The sequence below is a fragment of the Pantherophis guttatus genome, chromosome 1 (genome assembly GCF_059756535.1).
Source record: "Pantherophis guttatus breed Tessera chromosome 1, ASM5975653v1, whole genome shotgun sequence".
In the NCBI taxonomy this organism is placed as follows: domain Eukaryota; kingdom Metazoa; phylum Chordata; class Lepidosauria; order Squamata; family Colubridae; genus Pantherophis; species Pantherophis guttatus.
Window position 1 is genome coordinate 238,629,146 of NC_142063.1, and position 25,466 is coordinate 238,654,611.

A 25,466-nucleotide genomic window follows, 5' to 3' on the forward strand; every position below is an offset into this window, starting at 1 on the left:
GGGGGTCACCAGCCTACATTGTTTGGCTGATGGCACCCTGAGGAGGCCCTCTCTGTGGGAGCGCACGGGTCGCTGGGAGGTCGTCGGTAGCAGCAGGCGGTCTCGAAGATAGCTAGGCCCTAAACATAAAATCAACAATATAAATACCATATAAATATAACACGTAGAATAGCATAGTTCACATATTCTGGGAAGAGAGAAGTTCCCTGATGATGGGCTCGAGCAGCATAAGCCTGAAAGCTTAGAAGTATAAACTTTTGGATCCCGGTGACCCGACTCAGGTAGGATCCTGCAACATTATCCTGGGAAATGTATGTTTGCCTTTATTTGCATAAATTCAATGAGTCAAACTGGGTAAAGTAAAATGCACCCCAAATTTTCCTCCCAACTCCCACTCTTGGTAAGTAATAGCTACGTGTGTAAGGGCTGACTTTCTATGCACTACAATGGTGTCAAAGTCGCCGTGTCACATTGCCGTCACATGACATTTTGCAATGATTTTTCCCATTCATAGAGTTGGGGTGGGTGTGGCCTGTGCGTGACACATCTGGCCAGTGGGCCGCCAGTTTGACAGCCCTGCTCTAGTGGGCTAACTTCATTTATACGAAAGATATAAAAGAAAAGTTGCCACCAGCTGTGTAACACCCACAAAGTGCCAATAAGAGTGTTTCAGCAACATCAGCATGGAAATAGTAGAGTGAAATCCCACTGCTTTCCAATACAGGTAATCCTTGACTTACAACAATTTGTTTAGTGACCATCTGAAGTTACAAGGGCAGAGAAAAAAATGACTTAAAACCATTTTTCTTACTTAGGACCCTTGCAGGATTGCCATGATCACATGATCAAAATTCAGATGCTTGGCTACTGACTCATATTTATGACAGTTGCAGTGTTTTGGGATCATGTTATCAACTTTGACAAGCAAGTCAGTAGAGAAGCCAGATTCACTTAACAACCATGTTACTAACTTAACAACTGCAGTAATTCACTTAACACATGTGACCAGAAAGGTCTTAAAATGGAGCAAAATTCACTTAACAAATGTTTCACTTAGCAACATAAATTTTGGGCTCAATTGTGTTTGTATGTCGAGGACTACCTATAGTAAAACAGGTTTATATAAGATAGTATTTACTACTTCTCCTATTAGATTGTCTACTTGTCCTGTAAAGTATTGAAGATTAGAAAGCATGAGCAAACATGAACGAAATATAAACAAACAGCTCTAGAGAATGGTTTGGACATACAATGGGAAGCCTAGTGTTCTTAATTGTGGTTAGTACATCAAGATGTCTAACTTGAGTAACATCATAGTTAAAAGGCATCTTTGGTCACTAAAGATGCTTAATTAAAAATACATGTAAAGACATGAGTCCTAGAAAAAGAATAAATGAAGCTTCTAAAAGTTTCAATTTCACTAACCTTTCAGAATTTTTGAGAATCTCAACAAGTTTCAAAATAAAGACTGGTGGACAAAGTGATTGACAACTTTTGCAAAGCCATCAAAGTCCTGAGCAAAGTCATAAGCTACAGAATAAAAGAAGGGGTCCTCATGTGACCTATTAACTGGTTAAAACAAAGGAATAAATGGGAAAATTTGCCACTAATAGATGTATATAGTGACCCAGCTAATGATATATTCAAGGGTGGGCTGCTGGGGGTTCAGAGTGGTTTGGGAGAACCTCTAACTAAGATTCTGTGCAGTTTGGAAAACCCCCAAATCCCACTCCTGGCTGGCCCTGCCCACCCCACACTGCCCCTCCCAGGAGTCCCCACACGGCCTATTTTGGATGCAGGTAAGTGCAGGGCGCGCATGGAGACTTGGGGAGGATGAAAAATGAACCTATTGGAAGTTCAGGAAGACCAGAAATTAGCCCATTTCCGGCCTCCCGGAGGCTCGAGGAAAGCTTCTGGAGCCTGGGGAGGGCAAAAACACCAAACCATGGTGCAGGAGGATGTCTAGGCCATGCCCACCATGCCCATCCAGCAACCAGGCAGAGAACCCCTTGCTAAAATTTTTGAAGCCCACCTCTATATCTATATATTGGGAGAATTCATTTAAACTTGTTCTTACGTGATCCAGAATCAGGGATCATTTTGCTGTTTAAATTACTGAGGTGGTTAAAGCAATAAAAATATAGTACAAGATGTAAAATAGAAAGAAGGGGGATTACCATAACATACAGAGTTTAGTATAAGCAAAGTTAAACTGATATACAAAGAGTAAAAAGTGTTCTTTGTTCGTGGATTGAATGATTGATTCTAAGGATGTACAAAAGGTTTCTTGCATTACTTGTTCCATACGCAGAACAGAGAATGGTTCATGTATAAAGAGGATTTTTTTGTTTTGTTTTGAACATAGTTTACAATGCTTACTGTCTGAAAGGTCTTAGTTCCTGTTGATGCTAAGATTCAGGATCTTTATGTATTGAAAATTAACATCAACAGGCATTCGGAAAACCTGGCAATCAACATGACAAAACTAGGGACAAAATACAATATTTAAATTCAGCAAGTTATCATCAGATAACATCGTTTTCCCCCAATGTGCTATATTAATGGCTTCCTTTGATTTGGTTGGCTGTTTTGTTGTTTTATACTTCTGCACATTGTAGTTCATTTTTCTTTTTCCTTTTCATAACCAGCCAGAGGGGAAATGGTAAATCCACAAATGAAGTTTTAAATGCTGCAGTTGATACAGACAGTATGGTCCTGACTGTCTGCACTGTTAGGTTTGGGCCTAAATAACATAATTAATTAATTTCCATGAGCCCAGTAAAAGGTTGTTTTAAGAAATATTTTAAAACAAATCTTACCTTGTAAATCATAGGGAAAATTTATTTTTTTTAAAAAATAAAGTAAATTCATACTAGACTGATTGAAATTAATTTAATATTTTTTGTCAGACTGTTTTCCTATCTAGGAGGATATAAGTGACCGAAAGGGTTGTGTTATGCAAAACTGTTCAAAATCATAGCTCCAATCTATCTCTATTCATATTCCTTTCAATTAAAATACCTATATCTTCAGGACAAAGTTATACACAAAGACCTACACAACTCTATGTCTGGGTGAAGCTGTATGAATACAGTGATTTATGCAAACTTTGATTTATTCTCCTGAATTTTCCACAGCTGCTGATATCAAATCAAATCAAATAATTTATTATAGGCATAGGTCCAGAAAATAAATCCTACAAAATGAAAATGGATAGATCCATCAATCTATATTACAATCCACATTAATTAAATATAAGTTACGTAGCAAGGAATAAAAATGTAAGAACACAAGACAAGGAGTTCCATAATAGTGAAGTAGAATAACATATAATACAAGTGCACAGATAAAAGTCAAAATCCTCAGCTACAAATTTAAGGTGGCAAGAACAAACAGAGGCAAAGAATGGGCAAACTGAGAGATAATTTAGTTCTTGTCCAACAGGAGAAATGGAAGTGGTGCCCAGAAATTTCTTCTGGATGGGGTAGTTAGAGTAGTTGAGAGTTACCTAAGAATCATGTAAATGGAAAAACAGAGGAATATATGCTTCAGAAACTCTACCGAGATACCCCCTAGTAGACATAAGTAGCTTTGGGAGCCTGAAGACAACTGATGAGGAAAAAGCTAAACTGCAGAGAAGAACAACCAATCTGATCAAGAGCTAACACATTGCTTCTCAAATTTGGCAGCTTTAAGATATGTAGATTTCAAATCCCATAAAAGTTTCCTAGCCAATCTTAAGACAAAACATTCATGATTTTTGTGTGATAGAATCCAAATTGTGAAACTCTCTAATGAAGAAAGTTAGATCTTCTTATTCGCAATCACAATGTTGCACGGTGTTGCTATTCCCATTTCCCAAAAAGTAGAGTTTAAGCAACAATATTAAAAAGGATAATAGTTGAAGATCACATTATTTCTCCCAACATCTATTATTTCTGTGTTCTCATGATCTTATCTTTATTTTGTCTGCAGTGAATGAATAAAATACTCTTGAGTCATTCTTAAACATTCTTATAAGTAAAAGCAAGTCTCTCTACCCAAACTTTATGCTATTCCCCTATTGGCCTTATGCTGTCACTGGAGGTTTTCAAAAATAGACTGGACAACCATTTGACTGGGACGGCATAAGGTCTCCTTGCTTAAACAGAGGGTTGGACTAGAAGCCTCCAAGGTCCCTTCCATTCCCAATTCTATGTTCTGTGTTCTGTCTAAGGGCAGCTTTCATCATGCATTTTCTTGAAGGAAAATCAAGTTACTGACGCAATAAAACATGATATGAACTGGCAAAAAATTACATCACTTATACTATACTCTAACTCAACAGCTGGAAAAGGCCCTTAATTCAATACTTAATTTAGCCTGATAATGTATATTTTCTTTCTTATTTATTCTGATTATTTCTTACACTGGAGCAAGGAGAAGCTATCCCAAGCAAATAAATGTGACTAACTGACACATACTATTAGTTAATTATTAACTATTTACTGACAGGTCCTATGCATGAATATTTTTGCTTAATAAAATAAGCCTCTGCATTAAAAATTATTCCAAGAATTACCACACAATGTGAAAACAGGCACATTGAAAGAGTGGATTATATGGGAATTGCATTTCTGATGTTCCTTGCTAGTAACATTTGGAGAGATGTGGTTGCATAAATGTCTGGTTGAGGATTGATGGGAAAACAAAAGGAAACAATGAAACAAAAGAAAAAGAATTCATCTAATCTCTTATGCATATCCCATCTTATTCTCTGAATATAGTTTGCCTACTGTAAGCATAACCTAATATCCAATATTCCCAAAATAGCTCTCTAGTCCAAAGTTATTCATCTGAACATTGAAAAAAAAAATACTCCACATAGGAATTTTACTGAAAACTCAGAAAGCAACTACAGTTACCAATCTCTTCTGCACGAACAATAAAAAGGTATGAATAGCACAGCATTCTCAGATCACAAATTTTATCAACAAGCAATTTATTATTTCACATACCTGAATAGGAAGTTTCTATTTCAATATGCAAAATCACTAAAACACATTTTCCCCTTTGGGGACATTCTAGTTTGATGTGATTTTGCCTGACATTTCACCTGTCATATTATCATAAATATAAGCCACAAAGAATAATTGTTGTAGTCTTACTGAATTTCATCATAAAATAACTGAAGCTACAAAATAAACTGGAAGCATAATCTTGGAAGAAGACTATGAATACTGAATGCACTAAGTAAATCAGGTATTTACTGAAGGCTTCAAATTGTTTCAAAATTAAATATAACTCTGAAAATGCTAGATGACGGTACTATAAAAAAAGGCACATGGTTTCTTCATTGAACAGTGAAACCATTAGTAAATCATGCTGTCTCTCTGTTTTAGACATTCCTTAATAAATTAAGAACATATACAAAAATAATTTAAACTCCCAAGAGACAATTCAACCAACATTAAGCACCTCAAAGCCCCACTGAAGCAAAATTAAGCAAACCTATAACTTATCTATTTCAATTAATGGAGCTGCAAAGTATTCAGCTATTATATATAAAGCTAACAGTTTTATCTTATTCCACACAGCAGAAAGAAAGAGATGTTTTATTTATTTGATTTGATTTAAACTCATTGACCAAAATGCTGATGCCTTAGGCTTGCCTAGTTGTTGTCTTTTTGCTAACTAGTAAGCTAGCCTAACTAGTAAGCGAGTCTATCTGCATCAAAATTCAGGCTGGCAACCATTCAGAATTTGAAAACTTCAGGCCATCAGAAACCCAAATACTCTGACATAAAGCTACCTATGCAATCAGTAACACACCAATAACGTCCTACTGGCGATGTAGAGATGGATGCATTTGTGTGCGGTGAGTTAAGCCTCCTTTCAGTTGTTAACAATATAGTTCTCTTTGTTCTACGTGCTCTAAAATATGACGACTTACCTGCTTGACCAGTGGTAACGGTAACAGCTGCAAAAAGCCTCTGGGAACGGCTTAAGTCAGAGACACCATTTAAAGCTTCAACTTCAAAAGTATAGTTAGCATGAGCTAACAGGTCCATGACGGTGACATAGTTGTCTGCTAATCCAGTTTGCTGGGGCATATATCCAACATTGCTCCCACAGGGAACACATTCACCCTGTTCCCAGCTGCACCTCTTGCATAATACCCTGTAGGTCACGTCATTTCTTCCTCCGTTATCAGCAGGAGGGCTCCACTCCAAACTCACAGTAGTTTGGTTAATATTGAAAATAAGGTTCTGTGGTGCAGATGGCGGTCCTTTGTTAAATACAAACACAAAAGAGGGATGGGGGGGGGGATAGAGATTGAAAGAAAAATCAGCAGGGAAAATTTAGCTCATGTTTTAATTACCCAAGCTAAAGCTCGCCAGGCTTTAAACTTTTCATTTTATCTACCACACACTACTAAAAACTCCTACTTGAATTCAATTGACAAGAAGCCATATTTATTTTCCACTAAGGAAACAAAGGCACTTTCTATGTATTTACTGCAGACCTTTTTGCAGCTTTTCTTGTCTGAAATTAAAGGGTAAGTTAATGTATCTCTGGAGCTGACTCACAGAGAATTCCTCAAAATGAATTTTTGCTCCTTTCGAAATGCTTAAGTTGGAATAAATTTAAGGGTTTTTTTTCATCTTCTGTAATGTAATTTACAAAAACATGGGGTATGGCTTTGTCTTTGAGAGGTCTGCAAATATTCATTAATTGAGCCACCAATGGCTTATTTTTCTTCTCAGAAATTCTTAATTTGATGCTGTGCCACCTTAGATATATCATGCTAAAAATATCTATAAGAATCATAGTCTCCTTTCAGTTATGTGTTTATTCTGCGTCTGCTTCAGGTGATGCTGAAAAAAACAGCCGTTAAATTTATTGGATTCTACATTGTTTCTTTTTAATTTTCTCCCTTTTGCTATTTTGCAAAATGCATTTGAAAATGCTTCTTCTGCTGCTGTGTGTCCTATACAGAACTAAATGGGAGAAGAGGAAATCAATGACTGTGATTGGCTAAGCAATAGGAAGCAACTCAAGAATAACTCACTTGTGCATGCAACATATGGTGGGTCAGTAGGTGCTCTATAATAGCTGTCTTCACAATCACATCGCGAAGATCCTTCCCTGTCTGAAAAACTGTGCATTGGGCAGCGGGAACACTGCAAATCTTGTGAAGATGACTTATAGAATCCACGTCCGCAGGCTAAGAAAGAAGGAAACAAAAGAGGTATCATTTTAAATATAACGTCTTTTAAACACACCTCAGTATCGGGTATAGAGAAAACATATGATATGTGCTCTTAATGAAGACATTCAAAACTTTCACATTTTTGTCTGAAACTGGAATTCTATTATTTTAGAACTACCAGACTGCAAAAGTCTGGATTCCAAAAGATGGCCTTTGAATTTGAAATGTTGAATTAAATTAAATTAATTTATTTTATTTAATAAATTTATATCCAGTTACTTGACTCTGGGTAAACAATATGTTTTTCTTTCATCAAAAACCTGTTTCCATATAATATAGATTATTAATTCTGGTTATTTCATACAATTGTTGTGATGATTTGTACTTGAAGACCTTATGCAATTTTCAAAAGTAGAATATGAAATTTTTCAGCATTTTCTATTAGCTTATATCCAGTGGTGGGTTTCAAAATTTTTTACTACCAGTTCTGTGAGTGTGGCTTGGTGGGTGTGGTATGGTTTGGTGGGCGTGGCTTGGTGGGCATGGCAGAGGAAGGATACTGTAAAATCTCCATTCCCTCTCCTTTCTCCAGGGGAAAGTTACTGCAAAATCCCCATTTCCTCTGGGACTTGGGAGGCAGAGAATAGATGGAGATGGGGCCAGTCAGAATTTTTACTCTCCAAACTACTCAAAATTTCCACTACCAATTCTCCAGAACTGGTCAGAACCTGCTGAAACCCACCTCTGCTTATATCCAACCTGAAATGACATCAGTGGTGAAATGTAAAATTTGTTACTACCAGTTCTGTGAGCGTGGCTTGGTGGTGGTGGGTAATGTGACAGGATGGGCGTAGCCAAATTATTTTTTTTTAACTTTTAAAACCATTTTTTCTACAACCTCTTCGGCCAAAGAGGTTGTAAAAAAATGCTTTTAAAAGGCTCTACTGATCAGGCAACTCAGCTGGGATCGTCAGAGGCTTTAAAAGCATTTTTTCTACAACCTCTTCGGCCGAAGAGGTTGTAGAAAAAATGCTTTTAAAAGCCTCTGACGATCCCAGCTGAGCCGCACGATCATAAGAGGCTTTTTTTTTTTACTTTTAAAAGCATTTTTTTTTTTGGCCAAAGAGGTTGTAGAAAAATGCTTTTAAAAGCCTCTGACGATCCCAGCTGAGCCACGTGATCATCAGAGGCTTTTTTTTTTAACTTTTAAAAGCATTTTTTCAGCCAAAGAGATTGTAGAAAATATGTTTTTAAAAAATTTTTTAAAAAGCCTCTGATGATCGCGTGGCTCAGCTGGGCATGGGGGGTGGGCAGGGATTTTTGTTACCAGTTCTCCGAACCACCCACCGCCATTGCTACTGGATCGGGTGATCCAGTCTGAACCGGGAGCATTTCACCCCTGGATGACATTAATTTTAATATCAACTCTTCATTGCTATTGTATGACCCTCACAATTCCATAAGCACAGAAATATTTTTCAAAAAGGATTGTATTTCTGTAACCATTCTTTAGATGTTATCTTTATGCTAGTAATTATCTTATCTTCTGAGATGTGAGTCTCATCCCTTCTCCCATAGTAAAAGAAATATTCGTTTTATAATCACCTGCAGTTTGTTCAGTTGGCTGAAGGAAATCAACAATAATAAAGAAGTGTTGTGAAAAATATTTGGAGAGATAAGCTGCAAGTGAACAGTCTTTTGAAGACTCAGCCTGGCTGCTTGGAGGAATCCTTCCCGGTATTCTGAGCATGTATATGCATGCACAAAAGACAAATCCACCGGGACTGTTACTTAAGCAACACTCCAGGTAGAGGCTTCAGAGCAGCTCTTTGTTCATAGAGAATAAAACAGCCATATATTATTTTAAATATGTGTCCCTCATAACAATATTAATGGCCAGCTAAGTTATCAAAATAATGGAATCATGCTTAAGCTGAATCTACTAAGACAGCCATCAACAAAACAATTATTTTCCAATTAGGAGGCAAGTGCAAGAAAAATGCATTGGCTTTAGCTTTAGCTCTTTAGCTTCTTGTAGTGGTCACTATCACTACAACTGTACAAAGATAATAGTATACTTTCTGTGGCATTTAATATACAATTATGTGTTTGTAGGTCTGTATGTGGGATATGTGGAAATATATCAGGAAATACTTCAGGAAATATGACTAGCTACTATACAATAATAACCACCTCACTGTAAGATCTTTCTTTCTTTCTTTCTTTCTTTCTTTCTTTCTTTCTTTCTTTCTTTCTTTCTTTCTTTCTTTCTTTCCTTCCTTCCTTCCTTCCTTCCTTCCTTCCTTCCTTCCTTCCTTTCATTTACTTTATACATCCACCTATCTCAAATTCATGACTCTGGACAGCTAACCACAGTAAAGAAAATAATTAAAACACACAACTATAAAAACAACACACACATTCAGAAGCTGAGGCACAATAATAAAAAAAATTAAAAATAGAACCAACATTAAGAAATTAGCATAACCATTACACAACCTAGATGTCCAAGCTAAATCGGTATGGAAGACATATTTACAGGACAGTGAAAAAAATAGTGCATAAAAAAGATCCAGAAATCTACAATAAATGACTTAAGAGGGAATTAAGTCTGAACATGAGAATTAGTCATACTAATAATTTCAACTAAACAATCTTCCATATACTTCTTTGAAATGACAATAGTGTTTAAAAGCTATGTATGCTTCCGTCAAAAAGTTACACTGAATGCAAAAGTATACGTAGGACTGATAATAGTTCTTCAGCAATAGTGTGAATGAAATTTTCAAATAGAACTATCTTCTGGCTGCACACCAGCAAAACGTTTGCTATCACCTGTCAAGTATTTCTCAGATATGTTTTTCTCTTTCCGGAGAATAATACTGGAACTGTCATATATATTCATAATGTCTATCAAAATTGACTCATTCAGTATTGTTTACCCAACAGAAATGTCTCTGCCTGAAAAAGGTCTTGCTTTAGTTTTACATTTTAAAATGATGACTCGTAAATATCATAGTTTAATACACCAATTCTTTCATTACTCATATATATATATATATATATCACATCAAAACACATTTGATGTGTTTGTGCAAAAAGATAATAGCCAGTAAAATTGACTGGATATGGGAAAACACACACACACACACACACACGTGTGTGTGTGTGCCTGTGTGTGCGTGTGTTTGTATGTATCTTTTCCCATATCCAGTCAATTTTACTGGCTATTACCTTTTTGCGCAAACACATCAAATCGTCATAGGTACATTCAAATCATCAAGTGATGGCAAAGTTAATATATATGCAAATCTCCACCATGGCAATCAGCTCACAAAAATCTATGGCATAACTAAATTAAACTGACAGCACAATCCTATAGATGTCAATTCAGAAGGTCTATTACATTCACTGGTTCTTACTTCTAAGTAAGCAGATTAAGAACACAATTTTAATTTAAAGACATGATGACTGAAGAGCTTAGAATGAAAATAAATGTTAAGTCACATCTACTAAGAGAAAGCACTTAGGACACCAGAACTTTGTCTGCAAAACGGTCTATTGTTCAAAATATGCCAGTCAAGGCATGAAAAGAGCAGAAGGGGAGGATAAATGAGGAGTCAGATTATATCTCATACCAGCTGCCATTCACAAAACCATCAGAATCTTAGGTCAGGAAGAAAAGACCTTAACAGTTCTCAGCACTTTTAATCTAAGAGGAGCTGAGAAACAAAACTGGGGGGGGGGAACCTATTTACTAATTTTTTTTCTAAATAGTTTTTACTGAACATTTTCCAAGCTTAAAAATCACAAGAAAAAGGGGAAAAAAAGAAAAAATACAAAGAAAAAATACAAATACACAAACAACACAACAATATAGTATAATTTTACAGCTTTCCATATCAGCATGTATGTTCTGCTTTTGTAATTCACTATTCAATATTTGCCTTCTCATATGTTTTTACAATTCTAGTAATAGTATAATTATATTGTAATAATAATATAATATAATATATTCTGATTATATGTGTATATAGTTATCTTTCTATTATAGTCAATGGTTTTGAACATTTATTTCTTATTTGGGCTTCTATTCTCTAGCCACTTGTACAGTCTACTCCAAATTTTATAATACTCCGACTCTTTTCTTTCTTTTTAACTCCATGGTCATCCTGTCCATTTCAGCATATTCAAGTATCTTCCTAATTACCATTTCATCTGGTGGGGTAGTTTTCTGTTTCCAGTTTTGTGTGAAAGCGATCCTAGCAGCAGTTAGTATATGTAATATTATATATTGATAATTCTTGTCTATTTTTGGGTCTAGTATAGTTCTGGTTTCAATTCTATCCTATGTTTCGTGATTCTTTCCAGCCATTCTTTAATTTTAAGCCAATATTTCCTGGCGTTGGGACACGTAATAGAATGTTCCAGATTTATGTCTACATCTCCAAAGCTCAGGGGATAAATTTGGGAACATTTTGGCCAATCTTGCTGGGGGTAAATGCCATCGGTAGAACATCTTATATAGATTCTCTTTATAGGCAACTGCCATAGTAAGCTTATAATTTCTTTCCCACAATTTGTCCCAATGATCTAACTCAATATTGTAGCCAAAATATCTGGCCCAATTTATCATTGTCTCCTTTACTGTCTCTTCCTCCATTTTATATCTTAAAAGTATGTTATATATTTTAGTAATCATTTTTCCTCCCATTCCTAATATTATTTTGTCTAATTCCAATTGTTTCTCATATATTCCTTTGGAATGAACTGCCCCCTGAGACACGAAATATCCCTGATCTCCATGCTTTCTGCTGTGCCCTCAAGACCTTGATGTGCCAGCAGGCGGGGCTAAACATATGAACAAGTGAATGTTTTTAAAATGTTATCTAATTTTAGGTTCTATTTAATTGGGCCAAACTATGTTATAATAATAATTTTAATTAGCAATTTTATGATGTTTGTGTATCTATATTATTCTTGACTGTACACCTCGAGTCCTAAGGGAGAAAGGCGGTATTGAAATATAATAAATAAATAAATAAATAAATAAATAAATAAATAAATAAATAAATAAATAAATATGTCATATTGATCTTTTTTGTATCTTGTGTTAATTTGTAGATAAGGCCACCATTCCATAGCAATTTCTTGTTTTTTCAGGTCCTGGGCCGATTTTAATTCTCCTTTGTTGTCCAAAAGTTCTGCATAGCTTACCATTTTATTAAGATCTGTAGTGTTTGGATACATCATTGCCTCCATCGTCAATAACCAAATAGGGATCTTCGTATAATGATATCCCCACCCCCAATACCTAGCAGAGCATCTCTTAATAGATGCCTCTGGAAATATGAATGGGATTTATTTTTCCCCTTCCAGAGGAAAGCGTGCCAGCCAAGTTGTAGATTGTGGCCTTCTATTGTTAGTATCCTTTTATTTTTCAATTGGATCCAATCCTTGAGCCATGTCATGGCTGCAGCTTGATAATAAATTTCCCAATCTGGGAGGGCAAATCTTCCTCTATTTCTACTGTCCTGTAGGAGTTTGAGTTTTATGCGGGCTTTTTTTCCTGACCAGATAAATTTTGATACCATTTTGTTTAATTGTTCAAAAAAAAAAAATTGTCTAATTTTATTGGAATTGTTTGAAAAAGATATCATAATTTAGCTAATATATTCATTTTGATTGTTGAGATTCTGCCAATTAATATCTGTAATTTTAGTCCTATTATTCAAGTCCTTTTGTATTTGTTTTAATAGTCTGTTATAATTATCTTCTTTTATCATGGTGCATTTTGCCATTAACCATATTCCCAAATATCTAATTTTTTTGGCCCTTATTCAATTCTTAACATAATTGTTATTATAAACCAATGGAAAACTTTTCTTTATATATGTAGGAAATATGCATTAAAAATAGCCTATCTTACAATTGTCTACATTACATGGGTAGTAGAAGGCTTCTACGAGCCATTATCAAAAACAGATATTTTGCCACCGTTTTAGAGAAATTGATGGGCTGATCATTAAAAATATTGTGGTAGTGTATGTATCTTAGTTATATTACCTATTTCAAATCATTATTACTTCTTGTTACTTGGTTATTTTTTCCTGATTGCTATTTAATTTACTTATAATTTTGTTATATTGTTTTTAATCTGTTTTTAAATATTGTTAGCTACCCAGACACATGCAATACAGATGAGAGTCCACTGAAATTCAATACATGTGTAAATAGTATGGATACAATCTCCTGTTCCTGAAAACAAGTGAAGACTCTAATGATAGGTGCTATTCGTTCCATACACTATTTTGGAATCTGGACAATCACAGCTTAATTCTATACCTGAATGGAAATCAATTACTCAAGATGGAACTCCCACACACACATACACAAAATTTGGGAAAAATTGAAATAGCAGTATTTCACAGTACACAAAACGAATAAATAAATTAACTCAAAAGTGATCCCTAAAAGATTGAAGTGTATATACTATTGAAAATAATAGAGCTAAGTTATAAAATGTTGACATCTGATATAAATCACTGAATATGGAAAATGGTATTTTTAAAAAGACTTTGTTTGAATAGGTCTGGCTAGTAATGGGTAATTGCTTTGAAAGGCAACTGCACCAGCGTCTAAACTATCAAAGACTATTACCTATGGGGAAAATAACCTATATTATTCCTTTAAAAAAATGTGAACAGAGTATAAATGTAAAACTATGAAAAAATTCATGTGTTTTTTTTTTTAAAATAATACTAGTATGTATGGGAAAGAGTGGATATAGGTGTGGGTGGAAAGAGAGAGAGAGGGAGAGAGGGAATGAGTTAGTTTAAAGACATTCTGGGATGAAATAACTATATAGTACCACAGGACAGAGGTTAAATCAAACTTGAACAGAAGGAGATTCTTTATGGTTGAGTTAAACAAAATTTTGATATCTGTGTGACAGGTTTATTTGCTGGAATTTTTTTTCTTGGAGGGGCTACTAACAGAATCCATAACTGTGAGGTTCCAAGTAGTAAAGCAAGAGTCACAGCACTGTGAAATGAAGCTGTCTCTATTAATTGCATACCCTGATCATCAGTGTAGTGTCTCAGCTCAGCTGATAGTTTGTCAAATCTGCCTGGCTGAACTTGAGGATTTGGCAATGTCACTTACCACTAAGTATAACTTTGAGGGAGGGGGGCAGAGCAAAAGCACCCATCTGAAATGAAAAAGCACTCACAGAGGAAAAAGAGATGACAGATTGTGAAGACAAGAGAATCACAGATGGAGTCCAGGTGGAACAACGTTTACATTTGGTTTACTTTCATAGTTAAACAAGGCGCACCTAGCAGGTAGAACATCCTGAAATAAAATGTATTGGTGATCTGTGTGAAAACACAAAACTTTTTATGTTGGAGAAAGACTCCTGTATAATTAACAAAAAATTGTAATGTCTTGTTTTTTTAAAAAAATGAAGCCCAAAACTTTGCAATGTATTCATAAAACATTTTATTAGCATATAATTGAGGTACTTAACAACCACTAAAATGTTCACAGGGTTCTAATGTTACAGGGTTCTATATTCCATTTTGATAAAAATAAAATTATAATCACTATCAGACATTTAGATTTCCCCATTTTAGGTAATAGGCTATGTAAATTCAGAAAGGTAGCATCATTTTTCAATAATTGTGTCATTTTCCAGAATAGATTAATAATAATAATAATAATAATAATAATAATAATAATAATAATAATAATAATAATAATAATAATAATACACCTGACATAACAATAGTTGAAAAGAAAAAAGTATGGTTCATTGACATTGCAATACCTGGTGATGCACGGATTAAAGATAAGCAGCAAGAAAAAATCACAAAGTACCGGGATTTGCAAATTGAAGTTGAGCGACTATGGAAAAAGAAATCATGTGTTGTCCCGATTGTAATTGGAGCCCTTGGAGCAATACCCAAAGGGCTACCCCGCTATTTAGAAATTCTAAATTTGCCGGACTTGAACATTTTGACTCTACAAAAAACCACCTTACTCGGAACAGCTTACATCCTCCGACGATACCTTAACAGTTCCTAGGTCCTTGGTTAAGATTCGAGCTGCTGAGCTATTAACCAGCCTCAAAGGCTGTGAATCTCACTAAAGATTAAATAATAATAATAATAATAATAATAATAATAATAATAATAATAATAATAATAGTGAAGGAGGCTTCATAGAGATTTCTGAGAGTAGCTTCTGAAGCAGTTCTATAATCCTAGAAACAACTTGAACAGGCTCATATATGTTCTGGATTACCATTCCAGAAGGAAGTATATATAGTCTTATTAACCAATAAAAAATTGGAGCATATCTTTTTTAAAAAAATATTACAATCAAAAATTAGTTACAGCAGAACAATTGGAGGCAGATTCATGGAATGGATGGAAAGTGTAGTTTATATTGTGTTTGCAAAGCACACACGGGAAGATCTCACTTATTTCTAGTGAATACTTCTCTCACTTCTCTACTGAATCTGCTTCCACTTGAATTTTGTTAAGTGACTTGAACACACCAACCCGCTAAAAAATCAAGGAAAAACAAGACAGAATTGTTCAGAAGCTTTAGCTATTCGCCAGTCCACATATTATACTATATTATTTATTATATTGCCCAAAATATACATATAAACAAATGCAGACACACACACACACATATATATGGACCATTTTTTTTACAATTCCTCCATTTTTTTTAATTGTTAGAATATTTAGCTAATCAATTGCATCCAATATTTAGTTTGATAAGCAGGCATATTTAATCTAATAAAAAAATGCCTTGTAATTTATTTATGTTCTGTATGAAATGTATACATTCTGTTGCTTTTCATGTATTTCAAATGTCTTGATAGAACAGCCCAAAGACTAACGGTGTCATATTCTAACCGTACCAAACTATACTCAAAATCAAATTGCTTAATTGTTGGTGGGGAGGGACAAACTATGGCTATGAATGGAAATATCTGTCATGGGAAGAGCCTGGAGATATAATGAACAATGGATGTCAGGATTGTAAGAAAATACAAAGTTTATTAGGAAATGGAAGCAACACACTTGTTCCATTCAGTCAGTGGTGGGAGAGCAAATTCATCATGGTGTGTCAATACTTATGGATTGTTTAGCATCCAGGTTTATAGTCCTGGGTTCCACTATCTAGTTCCCACCTGGAGCCAGGAAATGAGATCATGAGACTGATATTTCTGTATTCATATCAGTAAAAACGTGTATATGGCACAAGGGGTACTGATAGTCCTTGACTTATGACCGTAATTGAGCCCAAATTTGCTGTTGCTAAGTGAGACATTTTAATTTTGTCCCATTTCTATGATTTTTCTTGCCACATTCATTAAGAACTCAATTATTAAGTGATTCTGGCTTCCTCATTGACTTTGCTTGTCAGGTTACAAAAAATGATCATATGACCCCAGGACACTGCAACCATCATAAATATGAGTCAGTTGCCAAGCGTCCAAATCTTGTTCATGTGACCATGGGGATGTTGCAATGGTCATAAGTGTGAAAATGGTCATAAATAACTTTTTTTCACTGCTGTTACAACTTCGAATGATTACTAACTGAACTGTTTTAAGTCACGGGCTACCTGTATTTTCTGCTCCTCAAACTGCATGCCATATCCAATGTGATTCAGAAGCTAATAATGTGACTAGGGAGAGAAAAGGTTTCCTTACATTGTTAGCAAAAAAATAGAAAGGATATTTATATTGAAAGGGGGGTATTTGCAGGTTGTTATCTCCTGAGAACAGAGAAAGCACACAAACCACTTAGGTTAGCTAGCAACAAGTTTGAGCAAAACATCAAAACAGTTAACTGGCGATATGGACCAAAAGGCAAGCAAAATCAGGGAGGGAATGGGATAGAGAGAGCGAGATAAAAGAGGGACAAAAGATAAAAAAGGAAAAAAGGCTTTAATAACAATCTAACTTATCTAAATCTGTTTATCAAAAAACTTCACAGAGTAATACCAATAGCAATACCATGTTTTCCCGAAAATAAGACCCTGTCTTATATTTTTTTGAACCCTGAAATAAGCACTTGTCCTTATTTTCGGGGAGATCTTATTATTTTGGAACACATGGAGCAAGACGGGGCTCCTCTTGCCATCTTACCTGATTTCAAGCTCTGTCTCCCTAACCCTAACCAGAGGAAATGGCAGGGACTGGCTGCTCATGTGTTTAAATATTTTCGGGGCAGGCTTATTTTTGGGGAGGGTTTATTTTTTGGGGAGGGCTTATTATCAGGGGATGTCTTATTTTCAGGGAAACATGGTAGCACTTAGACTTATATACCACTTCACAGTACTTTACAGCCCTCTCTAAGTGGTTTACAGAGTCAACATACAATCTGAAGGATGGAAGGCTGAGTCAACCTTGACCCTGGTGAGATTCAAACTGCCAAATTGCAGGCAGCCGGCAGTCAGCAGAAGTAGCCTGCAGTACTGCATTCTAACCACTGCACCACTGCAGCTCTTATAAGAGACATTGGAAATACAGTTATTTTATTTTATACAACAGCGATAGAATAGAAAAGGAAAGCAGGATACCACGTGATCATACCAGTGTGATGGATAGGGAAGATGTATTCAACAGTGTGGTCCATTTTATCCTCCAAGGTTATTCTTAAATACAAGTAGTTCTTACAACTACAATTGGGACCAGAATTTCTGCTGCTAAGGAAAGTGGTTGTTGAGTGAGTCATGTCCAAATGAATGACCTTTTTTCCAAAGTTGTTAAGTGAATCATGAAGTCATTAAGAAAATCTAGCTTCCCCCATTGAATTGGTTTGTCAGAAGCTGGTGGGAAGACTGCAGACAGCAATTGCATGACCCCAAGGCACTGCAATCCTCATAAATGCATGCTGGTTACAAAGCACCCAAATTTTGATCACATGACCATAGGGATGCTATGATGGTCATAATTTCAAGAGTGGTTATAAGTACTTTTTTTCAGTGTCATTGTAACTTCAAACAGTCACTAAAGAAATGGCTGTAAGTCTATTAGCCTATTCTAATTTATGCTTCCAATATGGCCTTTAACAATGTAACTGCCAATTTAATCAGCACTGAAGCCAATGAAGATGCTTTATCCTAGCTGCTATTACATTCTTTGACACAAAATCTGCTGCTCAGCTATGTTATGCAACATTAACATAGCTGGGATCTGGTTCTAGTTTTGATAAATTGCAGTCTGGGTTTTTGAAAATTGTCATTTATGACACCCAGATGTGTGCCCGGTAGAGCATACAAGCTGGTCAAGGCTCACCAAGATGGAGGCAAGGAATTGGCAATTAATTCTACTTATACGGTTAAAAATCAGCTGCTCTAAATGGGTTGATTTTCCTAATTAAAAGGGATAAATGTAAAACTAGAAAGTGGATGCATGTGATGAGTACAATGAGCCTAATTGGTCTGTCTCCTGAGTTTCTGCTCAATTAGGGTTTGGCTAAGGCCAATGAATTAATTTGCTGACAGATTGGAGACAAAGAGTTGCAATATGAGCTGAGCCATATTACAAAGATTCCCTGGTCACTGAGGGTAATAGAGGCTCACCACCTCCAAAATATTTGTATTCTTGTACTTATTCCAATTATAGAAAGGCTTTTTTTTTTTTTACCAGTGCTTGCTTTAACACTCTCCTTTCTATCAGGCTCAAAAAAAAAAAAAAATCAGTATCCAAGATGCAGTGAGAAACATGGAACATGTTTGTAATTTTCTGCTCTAAAAGGATGGCTATTCCAATCATTATTAAATAAGTTCCCCGGTTACACTGAGGAATTTAATATAAGTTATAGTTCACATACTGTATATGTTATTCTGTGCCAAAATTTTGCTACATAGACACAGGGATATACACTGAGATCACCAACATAGGAGAGAATGACCAGCTATGGACAGAATTGTTAAAAGTTTTCAGTGTTTTACTTTGTTCATTATACTTTTAAGTTTCTGGTTTAATTTTAATTTTTTAGAAAATTAAATTTTCTAGCTTTTTGTTCCATGACATTGCTTTTTTTTAAGATTCAGCAATATTTTGTTAATTGTTTTTTTTTTTAAGTTTTTTATTTTTTAAATACAAAGATACACATTCCATCTTTCCTTATGTAGTGTATCGTCTCGGTACAAACATCTCTGTGCTACATTGTTCCTCATTTGTCACATCTTTCACATACACGTTAACATTAATATAATATATTAAACATTTAAATATTGTAAAACTCTCCATTTTCTTCTTAGTATCTTTTAGTAATAATACCATATTAACATCAAATATCATTATTCTCTTCATACACATACTAACAATTTTCCTCTTATTTATATTTCTATCTTAATATATTTTCTACTTATTCTTTAGTCTTCTTCATTTCCAAACTCCATTTTTATTCTCCAACCATTGATAAAATACTTCCCATATCATATAATATTCAGTTTGCTCTTTCTCCTTAATTGCTAATGTTAATCTGTAAATTTCTGCATTCTAATATTTTCCTTATCACCTTCTCTTCAATGGGAATCTCTCCACTTTTCCAATGTTGTGCAAATATAATTCTAGCTGCAGTTAATACATGAATAATTAAATATACATTCTCTTTATTATAAGTTTCAGGTCATTGTTAATTGTTGTTAATTATTGACCATATTTCAAAGACTGCATTTCTGATATTCAGGTTTCTTATAATCCAGATTCTCTTACAAAGAGCATTGCAATTTTTTTTTTTAATTTGATTTATATGCCGCCCTTCTCCGGAAACTCAGGGCGTCTTACAATGTGTTAAGCAATAGCCTTCATACTTTTGTATATTTAGACAAAGTCATCTTATTATCAGATACTTATGGGCACTGTTGCTTGATCGCAGTTTCTGATGTATTTCATAAATACTCTTAATAATAAATAATGTGCATGGATGGAGGGAAGACATGATCCAGGAAAAATTGTAAAATTTGTAAAATTGACTGGATATGGGAAAAGGCACACACATACATATATATAGAGAGAAAGATGATAGAGAGGTAGAGAGATAGAGATAGAGATAGAGATAGAGATAGAGATAGAGATAGAGATAGAGATAGAGATAGAGATAGAGATAGATAGAGATTGAAGAATCCAAGAAAGAATGGGGGAATATTTTATCAATCTATGCCTATTTTCAGTGGAACATGCATACCATGGAAAGTAAAATTAATCTACTAAATTAAATCACTGTTCTATTTTACAATCTCTGTGGATTACAGATAGGCAGCAAAAACGGTGAGATCATAATTTTGATTCTTTTGCTACATGAAAATAATTTATATTTATTTATTTATTTTATTTATTTATTTTATTAGTTTGATTTATATGCCGCCCTTCTCCAGAGACTCAGGGCAGCTTAAATGCTTTTAAGCAATAGCCTTCATACTTTTGTATATACCTGCTTAATAGGGCTTTTGGCCCCCCCAAGTGGTGTTCTATTTTATACAAAGTCAGCTTATTGCCCCCACAAACCAGGTCCTCATTTTACCTACCTCGGAAGGATGGAAGGCTGAGTCAACCTTGAGCCTGGTGAGAATTGAATTTATACTTAACAAAAATAAACATGAATACCACATATCACAAATACTGCATTTAAGGGATTACACCCTTGGCACTTAATCCAGACTAAAGATTAAAAACAATCTAGGAATAGGTTCTGCACCAAAAAGGCCATGTACTTCAGTTCATGGTCTATCAAAAGATGTTCTCAATATCTAATCTAGTAACTACTGTTCACCTCCGTGCCATTAAGCATTAATATGGCATCTGTCATTCAAGAGAACTGCAATAGAAATCATCTTCAGAGACAGTACAAAGAAACAGGACTGGTAAGTATAGATAGATATGTCCACCAAGTTATATTCTAATTTACAGTGTTTTTCAGAAAAAACAAATGACTAGGCTTACATAGCAGCCAGCAACAGCTGATCCATTAGAAATTTTATTTTAAATGTAAGAATATGATGGCTAAGCAAGATCAATTAGTTCAAAGCAAAAAATAATTTCTGGAATTACTTCCTATATCTTTACTAGAAGTAGCCCTAGGCTTATCTGTACTGGAAAGCAATCATATGGAATGCATATGTTTTATTCTGGATTTTGTGAGAGGGAAGGAGAAGATAGCAGAATAGATGCATTGGTTATCACTTATTAAGGAAGCATCAAGGATTGTGTGTGTGTGTTTGTATGTGTGTGTCTATAAACTATCCCTACCCGTAATATATATCATGCCTCATCCTCAGTGTGGAACGCAGAAAGCAGACTCAAACCCACACTGAGGATGAGGCACGACCACGGACCAGAAGCCAGACCACAGCTGCATCATTAGCCCCTTTAAACCCCTCCAATCCATACATGAAGCAGACTGACACCCACCATGAAGAGGTAGCATGGCCACGAACATGAAGCCAAACAACAGCAACACAGCTCACCAGCTCAAATCCCCCTGCTACTCAGACTAACCCGAGCACAACCAAGCCCCCACCTAAACAGAACACACACCCATCCAATCAGAGCACAGCCAAACCCCCAACCAATCAGAACACACCTCCACCCAATCAGAACACAGCCAAGCTCCCACCCAATCAGTTCACACCCCCACTGGCAGTTAAAAGGAAGAAACAGCTGCGATCACACACATTGCTCCTAGAAGCACAAAGCCGAAGACACCAGCCTGAAGATGACGAATGAGACTTCGTCGAAACGTTGCCAAGAAACCTCCAATTTTACGCGGGAGAAAACCCGAATAACCAAAGACCTATATATATATATATATATATATATATATATATATATATATATATATATATATATATAGAGAGAGAGAGAGAGAGAGAGAGAGAGAGAGAGAGAGAGAGAGAGAGATCCAGCCCATTTTTAAGTCTTTCGTTTGCCTTCACATATTTATTTTCCAAAATTCCATGAAGATGGGCACAGTGAAAAGGAAAAATAGCATTAAACAATAAATTTATGCCAAAAATATGTTCACTGTTTGTATTATTTCTTTTGTAAGCCACCCAGAGTCCCTTGGGAGTTGGGCGGCATAGAAATATGATTAATTAAATTAAATTAAATTTTAGATAAACTATTTATGTATAATGGCATTCACATATATAAAAACAGATAGAAATATTCTAATTATTACAGAAAATTCTTGTATAAAATTTTGGGGGGAAAGACAGCTTTACTGCTTTTAGTTAATACTAGCAAGGAATAAAACTCTCTGTTCCTTCAGATTCTGAAATCCTGTCTTAAACTTTATATAAAGTTATATAAAGAAAACTGAAATAATCAGTATAAATTCTTTTCTAGACCATACTCACATAGCAATATATAAAGCTGGAGATTTCACAGTCTCAGCGCCAACTGAAAGCATGAAAAACAGAATCTCAGCAAGCCCTAATTATCACAAGAATCGTTCTGCTTCAGGTTTTTTTATTATACCTATAAATCTTGATATGTGAAATAAAAAAGGGTTTCCTCACAAATCAGCATTTTCCTCTTTGTTCAATAAAAACTTCTAAAACATTTCATAGTTATTCAATAGACTTCAGGGATGCTGTTCCATGTTTATTAGATTGTTGGCCATTCGCACTACTGTTAAATTTTGATCTTTCCTCTGTTCTTAAAAAAGCTTAATATATTCGTTATTATAAATAACATAATACTATTATATTCAGTAGTAGAATTTGTTTCATGCCTAAAATAAAATAAAATTCCAGTCGTAAGAGTCAGAAACTGTGAAAAAGAAGTTTCCCACTCATTTAGTAAAACACCCATCGTAAGTAAATAGAACCTTATTTCTCTAAATGTTTTGTACTGTTAGATTCCTAAAAAACACAAGGTTTGATGAAGATATGAAAGCATCTTATGTTAATAGTTAAATAGCATTTCCTAGGATCACCTTTTATAAATATTTTTATGCAGTAGGATTTCAGTATTTACACTTCAGCCAAAATAAGTGATAGATTGAAATCACAATTACTACGACTAAACAAATACAAGTAATTATTGACTTACGACCAGTGGTGGGTTCCTCCCAGTTCGGTCCGGTTCGGCCGAGCCGGTAGCGGTGACGATATGATGTCACCAAACCGGTTCTCCCCTCCGCCTTCCCCCCCCGACCCACGTTATTCTTACCTTTTATTTGGGCCCACCCCCAATCTATTGCTGCCTCCTGAGTCCCAGCTGATGACTAGAGGGGAAAAAACTGTTTAAACTCTTGCCGCAGGGCTTCAAAGGGCCGTCCTACAGCTGATCAGTGTTAAAAGCAAACAAATGAGTCGGGTCGTAAGTGCGAGGACTGGTCGTAAGTGCGAGGACCTTCCAGAAATGACTCTGACCAGCTAGCCACGCCCACCTAGTCACATGACCTCCAAGCCACACCCACAAAATAAGCCACGCCCACAGAACCGGTAGTAAAAAAATTTAGAACTCACCCCTGCTTACGACCATAATTGAGTCCAAAATTTCTGTTGCTGAGCATGAGTTGTTAGGTGAATTTTGCTCCATTTTACAATCTTTTTGCTCCATTTTACAACCTCTCTTGCCACAGCTGTTAACTGAATCACTTAACAATTGTTAAATTAGTAACATGGTTATTAAGTGGCTTCTCCATTGACTTTGCTTGTCAGACAGTCGCAAAAGAATCACACTGTAACCAGTGTGATTGATAACTGTAAGTCAATTGTCAAGCATCTCAGTTTTGATCATGTGACCCTGGGAATGCTGCCACGGTGTGAAAAACAGTCATCATTCATCACTTTTTTTCAGTGAGTGACTTTTTTTGTAACTTTTAATGGTCACTAAATGAACTGTTGTAATTCGGGGACTTTGTATTGGAAAACTTAACAAACCCAGCATCAAATTTAGGGTTAGAGTTAAAGTTAAATTAAACTAAAGATGAATTTCTTTTAAATTCCCCGCCCCCCTCAAATACTGACATATTATTCTAACTAGCAACAAGTTCAGCCATTACATGCAATGGTGAAGAAGCTGTTTTATTCAAAAATTCTCCAGTTTCTGCAGAATAAAAACAAAAGTTAGACTCTTTTTGGGTTAATTTATTTCTATTTCTTTAGAAAAACACTTCAGCTATAAAAAAGGATTAGCTTATTAATGTGCTACTAAAATCACTATGCATTGTTCATGTCTTGAAAACTTGACATGGGAAATTAGACAATGCCTATAATGATTTCTTTAACAATTTAAATAGTTTGCTAATGACAGAAATATAAAATCTTGATTTTTTTGTTTAAAAAAAAGTTGCTGGCTTTGACATTCCTCCCACATAAAATTCTCTCTGAACTTTTTCTCCATTTTCAAACATACATAAAAAGATGAGGAATAAAGTTTATTCACTACTTTTAATTTTTACCTTGTCACAATCTCCTTCTGGCTGACACTGGCATCATAATTTATTACAATTTTATGAATTTATAAATTAAATACACCAAATAACAGTAAAAGAGATGCATCACATCTTTTTTCTTGGATGGATGGAAGAATAAAAGGATAGATGGATGGAATCAAACAGCACAGAGAACAGGAGAGAGAGAGAGAGAGAGAGAGAGAGAGAGAGAGAGAGAGAGAGAGAGAGAGTTGGACTCAACTCAAAATACTAAGTATAGATAATACTCTTGCCTCCTATTTTCTCCACGATTAAAACATCATAGAAACCAAAGACCCTTTAAACAGAGCATCTTTAAACATAGTTGCCTCAATCCTAAAACATGTACTTTATTAACAAGTAATAAACCTGCTAACAAAACTTTAAACATAACTTTTTAAACATCTTGGACGAGGCACCATTGTACTTTAGTACAAAGTGATTTTGTGTTTAATTATTTTAACTTCAATTATTTTACTGCCAATACGAGTAGAGCAAAAAAATAGGAATACTCTTATCGTAGAATATAAATTAATATAAATTAAATTAAATAGAAATTTCTACTGCTGTGGATCTGTATTGTAAAAATAGGGAAGCAATTAATAAAATTGAGAAAATGCAAGAATTTACCTGTTGCCAGATTATTTGATTTGCGTTTAAATAATGTTTGATTGCATTTATCATGCCTCTTTAGCCCTAACTCACCACTGCCTTTTCAAAGAAAACTGAGTTTTATTTAGAGCTTAAAAAGAAAGACCAGATAGGTATCCTGAGATATTTTTTCCATTCTGATTGTATAAATGAAGACCTCCAAC

General features: G+C 35.1%; 1 protein-coding gene across 6 annotated transcripts in view; it reads right to left on the minus strand.

Moving 5' to 3' along the window:
* EPHA7 (EPH receptor A7) overlaps nucleotides 1-25,466 on the minus strand; it is a 172,277-nt gene that overhangs the window by 111,607 nt on the left and 35,204 nt on the right. For all 6 annotated transcript variants that reach the window (XM_087882580.1, XM_034409008.3, XM_034409006.3 and 3 more), the window contains exons 4-5: nucleotides 7,052-7,207; nucleotides 5,933-6,268 (exon numbers count right to left, since the gene is read on the minus strand). In XM_087882580.1, coding sequence (XP_087738706.1) covers nucleotides 5,933-6,268; nucleotides 7,052-7,207 — 492 coding nt within the window. The remainder of the gene's footprint in view (nucleotides 1-5,932; nucleotides 6,269-7,051; nucleotides 7,208-25,466) is intronic.